This window comes from Dipodomys merriami, unplaced genomic scaffold (genome assembly GCF_024711535.1).
Source record: "Dipodomys merriami isolate MVZ:Mamm:240054 unplaced genomic scaffold, mDipMer1.0.p SCAF_39, whole genome shotgun sequence".
Taxonomy (NCBI): Eukaryota; Metazoa; Chordata; class Mammalia; order Rodentia; family Heteromyidae; genus Dipodomys; species Dipodomys merriami.
In genome coordinates this window covers 2,396,116-2,413,469 of record NW_027205492.1, presented here as the reverse complement: position 1 = coordinate 2,413,469, position 17,354 = coordinate 2,396,116, and the positions used below count along the sequence as shown (strand labels likewise).

The window sequence follows — 17,354 nt, the reverse complement described above, 5'->3', positions numbered from 1 at the left end:
CTCTAGATATCACTGTTACACATTCAAATCAACTTCCCTGTGGAAGAGAACAAATCTATCTCTAAGGACCTGGCGTTTCTCTTCATGTAACAACCTCAAGTTGTATTTGTTGTGGGGTGAAGAATTTCATTTCATTCTTCTTTATGGCTGAATACTTCTCCATTATATATACAATGTGGAATCTGTCTGTCTGTCTGTCTATCCATCTATCTATCTATCTATCATATTGCCCTGTTCCACTCATTTGTTGCTGGACAGGTAAGCTGAGTCTGTGCCTTGTCCATTTTGAGTAGTGCCACAAGAAACATGGGCTTGCTTGCATCTCCTTGGAATGTAGGCTGAATCCTTTTCCTCTGGATATACCTGGAAGCCACAGCTGGAGTACATGGCTGATCTATGTTTCAGGTTTCTGAGGAGCTTTCACAAGGTTCCACACAGCGTCTATTACTCATTTACATTTCCACTGCCTGTATGTATTAATTTTTTCCCTCCTCAGCCTCTCTGGCATTTTGAAATAACAGACCTTCTAATTGGGATAAGATGACATCTCCCTTGTTGCTGTGATTTTTTATTTTCCTGATGGTTAATGATATTGAGCAGGTTTTATATTTATTGACTCATTTCTTTTTCTTCTTATGAGAAGTATCCATTTCAGCCATGTGTCTAATTTTAAGTTGAATTTTCTCCTTAATTTTTTTCAAATTTCTTTATATATTCTAGATGCCAATCATTTGTTAGTTGAATAGGTGGCCATGTTTTTCTCCCATTTGCTAAGCTGTTTATTTAGTCTCTTGTTTCCTTAGCTGTGTAGAAGTTCTACGTTTTACATAATCCCAGTTGTCTATTTTTGCTTTTGTTTCTTGTGTTTGAGGGATATATCAAAATAAAATCAGTGCCTATACTGGGTATCTTCATGTGTTTCTCTTGTTTTATTTTTCTTCTAGTAGTTGCAGAGTTTCAGATCTTATGCTTAGATCTTTCGTCCATTTTAATTTGTTTTATCTTCATCATCGTCAGTCATTAACAGTACCAGAGAGTTACACGGTAACAATTCTGTAAGTGCGTGCAGTGTACTTTGAACAAGTTTACCTCCTGTGTTATATTCCCCTCACCCCTTTTGTTCCTCTCTACTTTCAAACAGAATTTGGTGGATTTCTTTATACTACTTTTAAACATAAAATACTTTGAACCTCTTCAATCTTTGTGCCATCTTTTACCCCTTCTCCCTCCCTGGCTTCCCCTCCCTCTCATCATTTCCCCTTTAAATCCATGTCCCATTATCATCCTCATCACCATATTAGACCCAGGTCCACTTATGAGCAAACAATGCAATATTTGGCTTTGTGAGCTGTCTCCAGTTGTATCTGCTTTCCTGCAAACAGTAGAATTTTGTTCTTTTTTATGGCTGAATAATACTTCATTATGTGCATATACCATCTTTTCTCTGTTCATTCATTGTTTTGGGGGCACCTATGGTGATCCCACAATTTAACTCTTGTACATGGCGCTGTGACATGCACATTCACCCTTGTATCAGCTTCACATCAGATAAAGGGTTAATATCCAAATAACTCAAAAAGTTAACTAGCAAAAGAACAGACAATCTAATAAATGAACAAGAGTATTAAACAGACAATTCTCAGAGTACAAATGGCTAAAAAGCGCTTCCAAAAATGTTCAACATCACCTTTTATTAAATGGTTCCTTTGGGCATCTTGTAGCTCACTCTTTCTGAGACAATTTTGGTTTATTCTTTCTTTCCTGAAATAAATCAACTTTCTTTTCATCTCCCTGAATTGTTTGTCCGTTTTCATTTTTAACTTGTGCATTTACCAAAATGGCTTTTCCCCTCCCCAGGATATTTAATTCATTTTGAAGTATTGGATTACTTTTGTTTTCTGCTTTTGTGTGATTGTTTTCATAATGTGGTAAACGTCCATCAGCCATAATATTTTGTTTTTCATTTTATGAGGGTTTTTTTTGGTCTAGTAACTTTATTAAATCCCTTCCTTTTTTATTTCATAGATTTAATACAGCTTCCAGAATTCACAAACACACTCTATTTCCACAGGATCAGGGAGGCCAGTATTTTAATGGATGATGTTTTTGTATCATGGCAGATGAGTAAGGGTTCCAAGGGTTTTGTTTTTGTTTGGCTCTGAGTTCAAAACTCAATGCTACCAGATTTTTTTAATGGAAATACATAAGATATGCGAAGAGGGTAATTTTTGGAAAGGAGATAGCCTCTCCTTATACCATCTTAGATATTCTTTCAGGGATTGGAACATGATAAGTGAATGAGTCCCACTGAGGACAGACAACAGCTTAGGGATTGGTGCATCAGTGCAATGCAAGGAAAAGTCCCAGAGAGTCAGGCTGCAGAAAAGCTACCCTGAGGACTATTTGAAAACTGTGGGATCATAACTGATCCTGCTCCTCTTTAATCGATAATCCAATGGGACAGTTGAGCAAAAATTGCAAGTATTTGCTGAGTCCCTAGGACTCTTGATTACATTGTAATACAATTTAACCTAACTCATCCTGGATGATAGACATCAGCTATAGAAATACTTGATGCCTTGCACATTTAACATTGTGAGCTCTCCCTCTGAAGAATATCCTGCAATTTCAGTCAATAGTTGAAGGATGAATGGCTGGATTATGGAATAAGTCAGACTTGGCTTACTCTAAAATGGAGGTTAAAAGTAGATTCAGGTATGAGGCATTCTTGTAAATAAGGCAGCTGATACCTTGAAAACTATTTGCATGAGGTAAAGTTAAGAAGTGGAGTGGAATTAAGGAGGCAGAATACTGTAAAAGCAGTATAATGTTGGCAATAACTGAGAGAAGTATCAGCATTGGAAAACAGCCTTTGAATACCCTGCCTTCTCCACCAAAATGGCTTTCTCTACCTCTTTCTCTGCCAACTGATTGATGAAAGAATTGAACCCTAGAGAGGGCCTGTGACTCGCTTGATCTTGCACAGCACCAGCAGAGCCTACAACAGAATTAAGTCGCAAAAAAGGCACAATAGTAAGGTGACATATCTGTGTGAAGATTTTCACAAGTGGAGTGGTAAGCAGAAAGTAAATGGTTTTGAGGTGATGAGAAAGTCAAGTCATATGTTATTATATTATCACGTATCATAGATCTATTAGTACACTATAAAGGGGAACAGAAAACATACCTTTTTTTTTCCTTTTCACAAATTCTTTTACAATCTGAGCACAAGGCAAGTTCTAATTTCCTGCTTATTGATCGGAGTCGTGACCTAGACATATGCATACTGGTCAGACTGTCCATTTGATAGAATTCACAATAGCCAGCACCTCCCTCTTTTGCTCGCTGACAATTCAATCACCCAGAAGGTCAAGAGAATAACTCAAGGCTTTGTTATTCTATGCCTAATTCTAACCAACAAAGACAAATCTCTTCTGGAATTGAAGCTGTCAGGAGCTGAGGAGAAAGTAAACATGCCAGTGTCATGCTTGTGAGAGTCAGGAAGCTTCAGCATAATCAGACATGCACTCTTGATTATAGAAAACAGACTTTAGTCAGTGTTGAGGGAGGAGCCTGGGCATTCTAGAGCACACCTGTAGAGTAAACTGCTCAGGAAGGGGTGAAGCAAGGATCAGGATGGTGTGTCAAGGTCAATCCTGGGAAAGTTGGCTTAAGTTGAGAGCAAAAGAACTGGAGATTGGACAAGGAGTATACTACCCCACTTCACATGCTTGAATTCAATCCCTAGTACAAAAGGGAAGAAAGAGACAGTGAAGGAGGAGACAGGTGATAGTGTTACAACATGGTTTGTTTTCCTGCGTGAACCTGTAGAAGACATACTTATAGGGATTCTTGAAGACACAATGAGCAAAAAAAAAATGGCAGTGGAATAAAACACTTTGGGTATCCAGCATTTTTGTCAATGAGAATGCAATTTGAAGAGAACATTCCTATAGGGTTCCCTTTTGCAGGGAAGAGGTGATGAGAAGGAACCTGGAAGAAATTTCCAAGATTTTGACAATATTCCATGTTTTGATCTGGGTGCTGGTCAAAGTGTATTGAAGATTAGTATTCTTGTCTGTAGGCATGTGATAGATACTTCAAATGAACTGTGAGACTTTTATTAAGACTTAGTATAATAGAAGTAAAGATAGAGATAGAAGATATATAAAGAGAGATAGAGATAGAGATAGATGCTCTATTTCTTGAGCCACATCTCCACTTCTGGCTGGTTAATTGAAGATAAGAACCAAAGAAAGGGAATCCAACAAGAGTATAAGAATTTCTTTTTTCAAGCATAAAGAAAAAGCCCTAGTTTGTTCACTTTTACCATTATTTGCCAGTTTAAACTTATTTATAACAAATTTGGAGGGAGCATCACATTTATATGTACCTTATTTTAATTTTTCTTCCCATCATCTGGAGAGTTTTTTTTTCTTTTTCTTGGGGAGGGTGGGGTCGGTCGTGGGGGCTGAACTCTGGGCCTGGGCGCTGTCCCTCAGCTTTTCAGCTCAAGGCTAGCGCCCTACTACTTGAGCCACATGCCACTGCTGGCTTTTTTTCTCCTTTTGTGGTGCTGAGGAATAACCCAGGGCCTCATGCATGTGAGGCAAGCACTCTACCACTGAGCCACCTTCCCAGCCCTGGAGAGTTTTCTTTTACAGAAACCTTTTGCTTTGAAATGAAACACGGTTCCGATTTCATATGAGCCTCTCACATGAATGCTTCATACTTTTGAAACATGATTTTTTTGTATTTTTTAATGTTTCTGAATTTTCTGTTTTAGAAAATGAAGCAATTATTTCATCATGCAAACAGAACAAAAAGAAATACTTGTTCCTAAGAACAAGCCATGCTGACCCAACTTTGTCTCTTTAAAGAGTTCTTAGACTGGTAGATTAGTGGGGGGAAAAAGGAAAAAGACAGAGTATCAGCGTCTGAAATGAATTTGACCCTCTTCTCAAGCTACTGTTGTGGAAAAATGGATGCCATAAGCAATTGAGCACTGGAGGAGAGCTGAATGCACAAGCAACCAAGATGATTGCTTTCTAGTTAGTTCAAAAATTCTGATGTTAACCTAGAGGAAAAATTCTAGTGTATGTCTCAAGACTCCACCATTGCCATTATATTAGTGATCTGGATGAAATTAGAGGGGAAAAAAATTCAAAAAGTCTGCAAGTGGTGGAGCATATGATTGGTGACTGAAGAAATCAAATCAGTCAAAATTTATTTTTCACACATGAAATTGCCGTACTCAGAATGGTAAATCTGATTCTGTACTTGAGCTAGGATGTTGGCTGGGATAGGAAAACATTGGTAGTCTAAGCAATCATGATTGCAATGGACCACATGGAGACTCCAGCTTCCTCTCCTGTTTCTGTACATTAAGAAAAACAAAGTAGCATTGTTAACCCCTCCCTTGTTGTTCTCCCATTATCCCTTCCTTCCCCACCTCCCTCACTCAATGCTCTACAAGAAATGTGCTCTTTGCCTTACTCATGTAACTATAACCCCTCTGTACAGCATCTTTCCAATAAAATAAAAAATTTTTAAAGAAAAACAAAGTAACCAGTGGCTCAGACCTGTAATCCAAGCTACTCAGGAGGCTGAGATCTGAGGATAGTGGTTCAAAACCATCCCAGGCAGAAAAGTTCTTAAGATTTTTATCGCCAATTCAGTATGCAAGCAGGGGAAGACTTTCTATGCAGATAGGAATTAGAATCAGAACCACTGAGGTACCTGTGGGGAGCTTAGTAGTTGGGCTCAATAGAAGTAACATTTTCTAGCTTCCAGAGATATGCATGAATAAAGTAGACTCTGCTGTCAACATTACAATTTCCTCTTGGCTTCTAGGTGCACCAAACATGGTACCATCATGTGACTGGTTCTAACCAATGAAACAGGAATAGAAGTGAAAGCGTGGCTTATGATTCAAAGCATTTGATTGCCAAAGCCTGACTCTTTGCGTTCTCATTCTCTGAGTTAAACTTAACAGTCTTGGTCTTTGAGTGATTAGCATATTCCCTAACTTTAGCCCTCACCTCTCCAGATACAGAGACACACAAACATATTGGGCATGCATGAAGTTTGAGCAGAAAATAAGCTTTTGTTGTTTTTCTGAAGTTGATGGGTTTTATGGCTGTAACACAACCTTTCTATCCCAAGGAACACTCACAGACACAGTGGCTCCTTATGAGCAAGTGTGCTACGAGCAGCACCAGATTCTGGGGAAGTTTAGGGCTTGATGCCTCACACCCTTCCATTCTTTTATTTCCTTTTACTTGCATCACCACATTACTTTCCCACTGTTGTTAGGGACATTATTTGGCCACCTGGAATTTCCCACTGATTCCAGGGCCTGTGGGAAATGGATCCCAGGAATGTAGGCTAAGATACTCGCTTCCCAAGCATGCTTTCCTGTAACTCCATTTCATGCTTGTCAATATCAAAAACTTATGGATCCTGCTCAGTTGAGGAACAGCCAACAATGACTAGAGAGTTCACCCAGCAAAGATTCTGTAGCCACACAAACACATACACAATGCCATTCATGAAGACTGGGAGGTCCCCTAGAAAGGGGACCTTTGGACAGTGAGCTTTGCGGTTCTGATGCTTACACATTTCACACAGGCTGGACTATTGCCAAGTATTCTTTCAATCTGTGCAGGTACATATCCCGCTTGTAGCCAGGCTTCCTAAGAAGGTCCTTGCTCCACCTGCTAACTCATGTACCCAAATACAAAGCACATCACCAGATACCACTAGATATGCACTGAGAGTGATTAAGCTTTTTGGGTACTGGAAAGTATCTAAAATGTTTATGAAGTCATTCTGCCTGGGAGAAGGAAGCCTGAGAAGCAATAAAAAGATGAAATTAAAAAGTTATCCCTATGGGAGAAAACTAAAGGACAAATTTTAAATTATAATTTAAAAAATATGCACGCATATGTATAAATATGTATATATTTTTTCTTTATATAGCAGTCTTATATAACTAACAGCTAGTTAACTGTGCCTCATTTTTGTTGTTCACAGGAGACCAAAATCAACTGTGTTCGTCTGGCTACAAAAGGTATGTTGACACATAGTTGTCTGTCTTTAGCCCTTCTTCAACAATATAAATATTTCCCTTCAGCCCCACAGCAAAACTTCTGGCAGTCATGTCTAAAATCAAGAGACACTGTCATTTTCACTGGGGTCTTTACATCTAAGTTATACATCCTATGTAGTAGCACAGATACCTAAAGCATAAGAGCTCAAAATCTATTCACTGGATGAGTGGATAGAGAGAGTAGTGGATGGATGGATGGATGCATGGATGGATACCTGGATGCATAGATTCATGGATGGATGCATGCATGCATGGATGCATGAACAGATGGGTGCATGCATGCATGCATGCACAGTTGCATGGATGATGGATGGTCTTGTATGTTAGTCAATGGACTGATGAATATAAACTCTCCAAGAGTATTCTGCTACACATTTTCATTATACTCAGTTCTATGTTGATGTGGATGTTTTTCTTAAGCATGCCTATTAGTCCCATCGCTTGGGCTTTGTACCTTATTCAGTTGGTACATGGGTTTCATATATGAGGTGATTAGTGTTGGTGCCTTTAGTAATGAGGAAACAAACACTGCATTGTTGTATCATTGGTATTTTCAACACTTATCCTCCCTCCCCCCCCAAAAAAAAACGAAGGCAGCATTGTTCAGGCTCATCACTTTTGTTTTCCTAATTATAATTGAATTGCCTGGCTCTTTCAATTGCTACATGTTTCTGTTTATTACTCTTTTTAAAAAAACAAAATCAATGAATGGTTTGTTATCATTTAACCTATTACAAGGTTGAATAGTTAGAAATCGGGTTTATCTCTTTGTTATAGAATTGATATTTTTCAGCAACCACCTTCCCCTTCGTACAAAACAACACTGGCTTCTGTTTTCTGTATTTATTCACCAACACACATAATTTCATGGATTGCTTCTAAGGATTTATAAACTTATAAATATTAATATACATATAATCATAGATAATAAACTATACACAAGGGCAGTACTCGGGTTTGTACGGATATGTCTGTGAATATATAGACATATGCACATGAATAACTGAGCAAAACCTATATACATATGAGTAAAAGACATAGAGAGTGAGACACACAGAGAAAGAGAGACAGGGACAGCCAGAGAGAGAGAGAGAGAGAGAGGTGGGGGGAAAGAGAGGGAGTAGGACAGAGACAGAGACAGGCAGAGAAAGAGGGAGAGAAGACTATCTATAGTTAGTTGACAAAGCATGCACAAAAATCTACCACCCATGACTTTTTAACTCTAAAAACATCAGCTAAATATGTAGGCACCAAGGGGAAGATGGAAGTGGAAGAAGAGGATCTAAACAATACGACTCACTGTGATGAGAAGCTCGTAAGTTGTTGAGGCTGGCCTGTTCCCTCACTTAGTTCCCTCCCTGGAACTCAGACGACCGGATGGAAAAAGATAAAACACTCTTCACGAGGCAAGGAGAATTGATGGCCTGCAGACAAAATGACGCAAATCACAGGCTTTGGCAGACTTTTCCACTGAGGAAAATGGATAATGTCGAAGGGAGAAGACCATCAATTGTGTAGGCCTGGGGCTGGAGACAACAATCAGGATAACTGGGTGTCTGCAGCATCCTACTTCAACAGGAAGCCAGAGTGGAATGGAAACAGGGGGGAAAAATGTCCCCATGGAGAGGCACTCTAGCTCCTCAGCAGTGTTTCACTCTAGACAAGGGCTGGCCAGTGTGATCAGGGGTGATCAGCTAGAACAGCCCCAGCTACTCATTCAGGGTCATTATGACTTGACCCCCAAACCTGGCATCCATGACATTAGCCACTCACTTGGTTCCCGTTTAGTGCTGCCTGGTCAGGTGGATTGCAAACTTCCCAAAGCCACTGTAACAAAGCCCTACAAACTCAATGACTTCAGCAATAAAAACTCATTGTGTCGGAAGTTTTGGAGAGATCAGAAGGCTACAGTCAAGTCCCTTGGATTGACTCCTGGTGAGGACTGTGGGAAAGAATTTGTTCCATGTGTTACTCAGAGCTGCTGGACATCTTGGCATTCTTGGCTCACAGAAGCATTACTCAGTTCTCTGCCTTCTCTTCACATGACATTGTCCTTGTATATAAGTTTGTGCCAGGGGCTGGGAAGGTGGCTCAGTGGTAGAGCGCTTGCCTTGCATGCATGAGGCCCTGGGTTCGATTCCTCAGCACCACAAACCAAAAAGAAAAAAGCCGGAAGTGGCACTGTGGCTCAAGTGGTAGAGCACTAGCCTTGAGCTGAAGAGCTGAGGGACAGCGCCCAGGTCCAGAGTTCAGGCCCCACGACCGAACCCCCCATAAAAAAGGGATTACAATAAGTTTGTTTCCAAATTCACCCCTTTTATAACGATGCTGTCCATTTTAGATTAAGGGCTTACCCCTACACTAATAGGACTTCATCCTGACTTAACTAATCATAATTATAAAGACTCTTTTCATCAAATCGGGCTATATTTCAAGGTATAGAAGGATGTAACTGAGCACCACTGACTCACATTTGTAATCTTAGCTATTCAGGAGGCTAAGATGTGGAGGATCACATTTGGAGGCAAGGTTAGGCAGTCTGCAAGACTCCATCCCCAAAGTAACTGACAAAAAACAGGACTAGAGCCATGGCTCAAGTGGTAATGCACTAACCAAGCAAATAACCTAGCAAGCATGAGACCCTCAATTCAAATTCCAGCACTGGCCAAAAAAGAAAAAAAAAAAGAATTTGGAGAGGGGGTCAGCAAAATTCAGTACCTACCAGCACCTGTGCAGATAGAAGCAATGTTCATGTGACAACCAGTGTAATTGGACTATGCATCACCCAAGGTGTAATTCCAGTATATGTTTAGGTGTGCAAGAAATGGAAATCATTCTGTCAGAGAGGGCCACAGAGCGGGGGCAGAGATTCCGATTTGACTCTTGTTTTCTGGTAGAAGCTGTAGGAGACATGGTCTGTTAAAGTGATAGTGGGCAGTGTGTAAATACAATGGCTGTCCCTTTACATCACGTTCTGGGTGGGCAGCCTCAGAGCCATTCTGAAACTCCCTACAGTCATAAAGCATTGGATGCTGACTGACTCATCGTGATTTTGGTCACAGGAAGGGCCAGGATTCCTGGGACAGGCACCAGAACCGTCTGCTGAGAAGAGCTCTGAGGAAAGGCTACTTCATCTCTACCCCTCTCCAGTTTCTCAATCAGATTTACCATGGAAGGACATTTTTTCCCCACAGCTGATAAGTAAAACATACTTGCCCACATGAGTAAGTGCATTTGGACCCAGTCTCTTGTAATAGTAAAGCTCAGAGACCCTGCAGATTTTACTTGATCTCTCAGAAACTTCCCTGCATCATATTTACAGGGATCTTTGTCTGTTCATAAAACAACTTTGAACACACGTGGTCTGCTGCTCACCCTGGTATCTGGAATGAATCCTGTTTCAGCCTACCATATTACTTACTGCATAAGAGGATGGAGGGAGTAGCAAAATGTTTGTGGAATTGCCTCAAATCCAAGAGCTAAAAAGATCATCTCAAAGCCCTTTGACTGGCATTGTCTCATCCTGGGAAATAGTCATGCTCACAACTGGAAAGAGAATATTGTACCCAGTAGGTAAACAAACCTTATCTTTTATTTTATTTAAACTTAAAACTATGATTTGGACTTTGAAAGGAAAGCAGTAGAAAATCAGGGAGCACAAGGGATCCATTTAAACTTTAGGTCCTCTTTGTGCAGATGCACTAGGAACTGAGCAGGGTGGATTCTCCATTTGGAAAGAGCTAGAGGGGCTCAGGTTGGACATATGGATTGAATATACTCAAAAGTGATTCTTGGGAAAGTACAGTGTGTGGAGTGAGAATATGGAGGTGCTGGAGCTCAAGGAGATAAAACCATCCTTCCTTTGAGAAGCATCATTCCATCTGGTAGGAAACACTCAACGCTACAGCTTCTAAAGGAGATGAGTCAGTGCCCTGCCTAGGGCGGGGTAGGCTAACAAGAAAAATAGCCTCTGAACTAGTTGCCTCATTCTAGACCCCTGCCATTCAGTTGTTCTTGAAGAAACCAATGTCAAGTTCCATCCAAATCTACTCTACTTACCCATGATTCTCTTCTACCCCTCCATACATTCTTCTGTTCCGTTATCTTATCCATAATCCCCGCCTCCACCACTCCTCCCGATAGTACATCTGCTCCTTTCTGACCATCCAGGCCCTTCCAGGCTTCTTTCTTCATATTTATTACATTCCAGCCCCACTGGACTCCTTTCTGTTCTTCAACTACATTGCACAGCTTTGAGCCTCAGAATCCTCCATATATAACATCTTTCTTAAGAGAAAAATATCTTTCAGGCTTCAGCTTCAACCTTACTATCTATGAAAGACCATTCAGACCTCCAGTCTAATAATGTATGTCCCCATTTTTCACTCTCATCATACTCTTTGTTTTCCTTCACAACGCTCATCTAACTTGCCAACATGTATTTCTGTGTTTGTCTGTATTTTTAAGTTTTATCTCCCTGCCAGACTCTAGGTGATAGAAATGCAAGGATTTTGGTCATTCCGAGGACTGTCCCTATATCTTAGCACAAGTTGGCACTCAATAAAATAAATGTGTGGGATGAACAAATGGGCAAATGATACAAATGGGTGTGCAGGTTGATGGATGGGTAGATGGATGGATGGGTAGATAAGTGGATGGGTAGATAGATGGATGGATAGATGGATGGATGCTATCCTGGATCAGTGGACAGATGGATGGATAGAAGACTAACAGGTCATTATTCTTCCATAGCCACTTTTTTTTTTTCAAATGAAAGCTATACATCAGGACTGTTCTTTTGGAAGAGAGGAGTAAAACTAAGACAAGGCATCAACTTGTAATCTATAATACCCACTACCAAAAAAGCACCTCTAGTCCCTGCTTTCCCTTCTTATTTCTGTCCATCAATCCTTAAGACTACATAGTCCTGTCTGCCTTCTCTCCTTTCAGGAAGTAAAATTTGATTTCTTTTATCTGCTCCTTCCTTGAACCAGGTCAAGCAGCTACCTGCTTGTTTGCTTGCTTGCCACACAGCCATTAGTTACAACCCCCCTGGCCACCAGTAGGCAGTAGCATTCCCACCTCTGGTGCCAGCCTTCAAGCAAACACAGCTGGCGCTGTAGACTCCTGCTGGGTGCACAGGAGTGGCAGTTAGAAAAATCAGCTTTGATTTGATTTGCAAACTGAGCCGAGTCATTGAGACAAAATAAATCCGGAAACCATAAAGCCATTTGCAGAGTTGCTTTGCAGAAGACATCCAGAGTTTTAATCTAGTAAACACTCTCTAATGATCCCATTAAAGTGGCCCCCTTGGAATAGGTGCTGAAAGCTGAACTCTAGAATAATGAAGTATAAGAGAAGGGGCCAGTGACACCCATCACACAGTGGTAGTAAAGGAGTAAAACCATTGTTCCAGTTCAACCAGCAAGAGGTGTGGGCAGTGTATGTGTATGTGAGTGTATGTGTATGTATGTGCATGCATGTGTGCATGTGTGTGTGTGTTTTCATGTGCATGCTGGTACTGGGGCTTGAACTCATGGCTTTCTGCTCTCATTTGGCTTTTTAATCAAGGGTGGTGCTCTATCACTTAAACCACCTTCCCCTCCAGCTTTTTGCTGGTTAACTGGAGAAAAGAGTATCTCAGATTTGTCTGTCTGGTCTAGCTCCAAACAGCTATCCTCAACCTCCTGTGTAGCTAAGAGGCAATGAATAGTCTTGCATAAACACACCTTTCTTTTCACATGGGCCAAACCTGGGGTAAGTCATTCCATCCGTGTCTTTCTCTCCTCTCGCCACAATAGACACACACTCCTGTAGGAACTGACAGGGACAATAAGCAGCCATTCTCCAGAGAGAGGCTCTTATTGGACAGATGCAAATACAAGGGCCCAGAGGTGGGATGATGTGTCTGTGACCTCTTTACCCACAGAATAACAGGCCACAGGGGAGTTAAAAAGCCAAATGAGATATAGAAATCATCTGTCATGAGTCAGGATTTACCACTCCCCCATCCATCCAATTCTATGTGAAAAGTTCTATCTTGTATAAAGCTTCCTGGAGCACTTATATGGAGTCCTGAGAAATCAGAGACCTAAAGACAGAATCTCTCTCTAAAACTTGGTTGTTTGATATGGAACAATTAACATAACTTTATAACAACAACAGAACATTAACTTCACACTCAGGGCCTAGCTCTTCTAATGCTTTATCACTTTAGCCCTGCCCCTACTCCTTTTGTTGTTTGTATTTAGTTTTGTCCAATACTATCTATGTAGGCCAGTCTAGGTAGGAACCTTTCTACCTCTGTCTCTGTAGTGGCTGGATTACAGGCATGTACCATAGTGTCTGTCATCTCACTGAGATTATTAATTAATCCCTTCTACTAATTATTCAAGTGTTTAATAGATGATAGGGGGCTTCCTTCTCCTTCTAGACTTCTGAGTAGAAGGGAGATCTAGACCTATATAGTACAGGCTTCTCTCTGTCTCTCTGTCTCTCTTTGTCTCTCTCTGTGTCTATCTGTGTGTGTGTCTCTCTCTCAGTTTTCTGAAGAAAAAAAGTCAAAATCTGGAGTCACATCATTGTTCATACATGTTTATATGTCAGCCATCTATCAGATGCACTCAGGCTGGAGTCAAAAGGTACAGAAATGCAGCTTTCTGCCCTTAACCCTGTCATCTTTATATAAATCATCATGTTTACCCAGGGGATCTTGCACAGCAATAATCTATTTTTTGACCATGTGAAGGATTTTGCTCCTCCACTTGCTAGCCTTTGACTATGGCCCTTCCTGTTCCTCCACATAGGTCCAGAAATTTCAGGAGAGATCCAGAACTATAGCATGCCCAAATCTAGCTGAGGTAGCTAGGACAGCAGCTGTAATGAAGGATCATGCAAGAGAGATAAAGCTGTAGTAAGATAGCCTGGTATAAAACATTTGGCTCTTATTGATCCTTTGTATAATCTGTTTTAACTTTCAAAGGAAAAGCTCAACACTTTGTTTGGAAGGTTAACCAGGCATTACTATTCTTCCCTGGGCAAACCCAGTGTGAAGATTTTTCCAGGCTTTCGGAGGGGCTGAGTATAGCAAGGCTTCCTTGACCTACTTACTCTGACCCAGAGTCTTCTCCATCCAGAAGTCTTTTCCTAAAGGTTTGATGACTAGAGAAGAATAAAGCAATTGCATCATAAGATCATCAGAAAATAACACAACAATATCCTTTTAAGACATATACTTTCCTTAATATCTTTCTCGCTACAACAGTTGGCACATCCCTGGTTTTCTTCCATACCTTCCCCTACTCCCTAGTTTTTCAATTGGCTCAAGCTCCCCCCTCCCATACATACTCTCTCCACACTCCACTCAGGAAGTAAAGAGATGGTACAATAGAGTTCAGTTTTTTTTAAAGCCCAACAATGACTCTCATCCTTCTAGCATAGAAGATCATTTCTTCATATGATCCACTCTGGTCCTGAGACACCTGAGCTATCATCGTCACAAACCTGTAGTTCTTAAGGTGTCTCTATCTTACAAAGAGAAATGCTAGCCATTTAAAGTAAGAGTAGAGCTGGATATTACTTTTTTCATACCTGTAAATCTGAGGATCATGGTTCAAAGCCAACCCAGGAAGGAAAGTCCAGAAGACTTTTATTTCCAATTAACTACCAAAATTCCAGACGTGGAGCTGTAGCTCAAATGGTAGAGCACTAACCTTAAGCAACAAAGGTCAGGGACAGCACCCATGCCCTGAGTTCAAGCCCTACTTCTGGTACAAAAAAATAAGTAAGAGTAGAGGGTAGCAAAAATTGGAGTTAGGCTGGAGACAAGAGTTAGATATAAAGAGAGTTTTAATCTCCATTGATGAAATCTCAGTGTAGTGTGCCCAGTGGTGGAAAGGAGGCTTGTAGAAATTAACCACCTACTATGTGCCAGGCACAGGATTGTTGTGTTAACGTGAAGTTAAAATTGGTGATAGAAGTAAGGCTTGGCACATACTCTGCACTAAGTAAATATCATCATTATTAACCTCCTCACAAATGAAGCTGTCTAGGATCAGAAGGGTTAAATAAAGAGCTTAAGGTCTCTAAGTAGCTCTCTCTGACTCCATGACTATTTCTTTTTCAGTCTTTAAGTACTTGTACAAAGGAGTTGCCATTTAACAAAAAAGCTTATGAATACAATATATTTTGATCAGTGTCTCCCCTTTCAACATTCTCACCCATCCCGTCTCTACCCACCCCTTCCCTCACTCTTCTTCATTTTGTAGGATATACATTGAATTCTTCTCTGCATTTTCCCCCTCTTTTCCTCTTCATTCATCTATTCTTTTCCCAGGACCCTACCTCATCCCTTTCAAGTACTGGCTTCCTGGTGTTTTATTTTGATTTCAGTTTTCTAAGGAATTACACCATTTGAGATCTCCCTTGAATCTACCATGTTTAGTTAATACATTTGTACACTCTTGCATCCACCCAGCATATTGACTTATGAGTTTATAAGCTAAATTCAGCTTCCACATATAAGGGAAAACATAAATCCTTTGTCTCTGTGGAATGGACTTACTTTACTTAACATAATTTTTACTAAGTCTTTCCATTTCTTTACAAATGGTACAATAGCATTCTTTTTAAGGATGAATAAAATCCCATTATTTATGTACGTATATATACAAACACATATATGTGTGTCTGTTTGTATGTATGTATCAATACCACATTCTCTTGATCCACTGAAGGACGTCTGGGCTGATTTAAAATTCATATGTGCGTCTTATTCCCTAGCAGTTGAAAACTTCATCCTTGGACATGGACAGTTGTAGAATCTAAGCAGGAAATAGCACTTCACTAACTCTGCATCTCAGTTTCACAATCTATAAACCAGTGGAAATGACACCATTTATTTCTCAGGCCTCAAAGACAAATTTAATCAACTAATGCATACAAAGTGCTTAGTGTAATTCCTGGCTTATAATAAGCACTCAACTAGTAGCAGCTAGTGAAGACAGCCATATGTGTTTGTATACATATATATGTATGTATATATATATATATATATATATATATATATACACACACATACACACACACACACACACACACACACACACACACATACACATATCAGTACCATGTGATGAGAGCTACTGAATGCTACTGAAATAAGGGAACAGGGAAAGGGAACTTTAAATGAACTTAGTCCATGCTTTCTCCAAATGTTTGGATGCTAAAGCAAGTTTTGAGAGAAGAGGGGATAAAAGCCCACATTGTACAGGTTGGAGAGTGTATGGCAAGGATGCATTTCAGGCCCAAGAAGTAAATAAATGGATCACTGGAAGCAAAAGAGTCTGGGGATGTAGCTCGATGAGAAATGATTTGCCTAGCATGTGTGAGGCCCGGGATCCAGTCTCCAGCAAAGGGAAGATGGAATGAACTTGAATGGGACAAGGATGGTAGCATGCCAAAATGACCAGAAGAGGTTAGAGTCAGAGGTGAAATTCAACCATGCAAGGCTAGTCCCCATCCCCCTCCCGCCTCCCCTCCACCCTCTACCAGGACTCTGGATAGTCCCATAGAATGTATAGAATATCAATGTGAACATTGGACAGGAGAGATGTTTAAGCTGTCTTGTTCAGGAAGGAAACTTTAGCTGCAACTTAGACAATGGGAAGGAGAACATGAGCTGAGGTCAGGGACATGACTGCAGCGTGAGAGAATAATAAAGGGCTATGAATACACGAACCATTTCTTCTCGCAGGTGTTTCTTTTCTTTTCTTTTTTTTTCTCTGACATGTAAAGCCAAAAGTCCTTGCCATGACTTCCTCCAAAGATAGGGGAAATACATACATACATACATACATACATACATACATACATACATACATACATACATACATACATACATACATACATAAGTAAATAAATAAGAGCCCCTTAAAACAGGCATTATCAAATTTTTCTGTTTAAAGACTCAGGTAGTAACCCGGCTCATGCCTATAATTCTAGCTACTCAGGAGGCTGAATTCTAATGATTGCAGTTTGAAGCCAGCCCAGACAAGAAACTACATGAGACTTTTAACTCCAGTAAACTACTCAAAATAGCCTGAAGTGGGGCTGGGAATTTGGTTTAGCATTAGAATGCTTGCCTAACATGCATGAAGGCCTGGGTTTGATTCTTCGGTACCACATACACAGAATAAAACAGAAGTGGTGCTATGGCTCAAGTGGTAGAGTACTATCCTTGAGC

General features: G+C 40.4%; 1 protein-coding gene across 12 annotated transcripts in view; it reads left to right on the top strand.

The window, feature by feature from the left end:
- The window catches only part of Ptprt (protein tyrosine phosphatase receptor type T), a 992,204-nt gene that overhangs the window by 799,682 nt on the left and 175,168 nt on the right, over positions 1–17,354 (top strand). For all 12 annotated transcript variants that reach the window (XM_069989779.1, XM_069989783.1, XM_069989780.1 and 9 more), the window contains exon 12: positions 7,036–7,072. In XM_069989779.1, the coding sequence (XP_069845880.1) occupies positions 7,036–7,072 (37 nt within the window). The remainder of the gene's footprint in view (positions 1–7,035; positions 7,073–17,354) is intronic.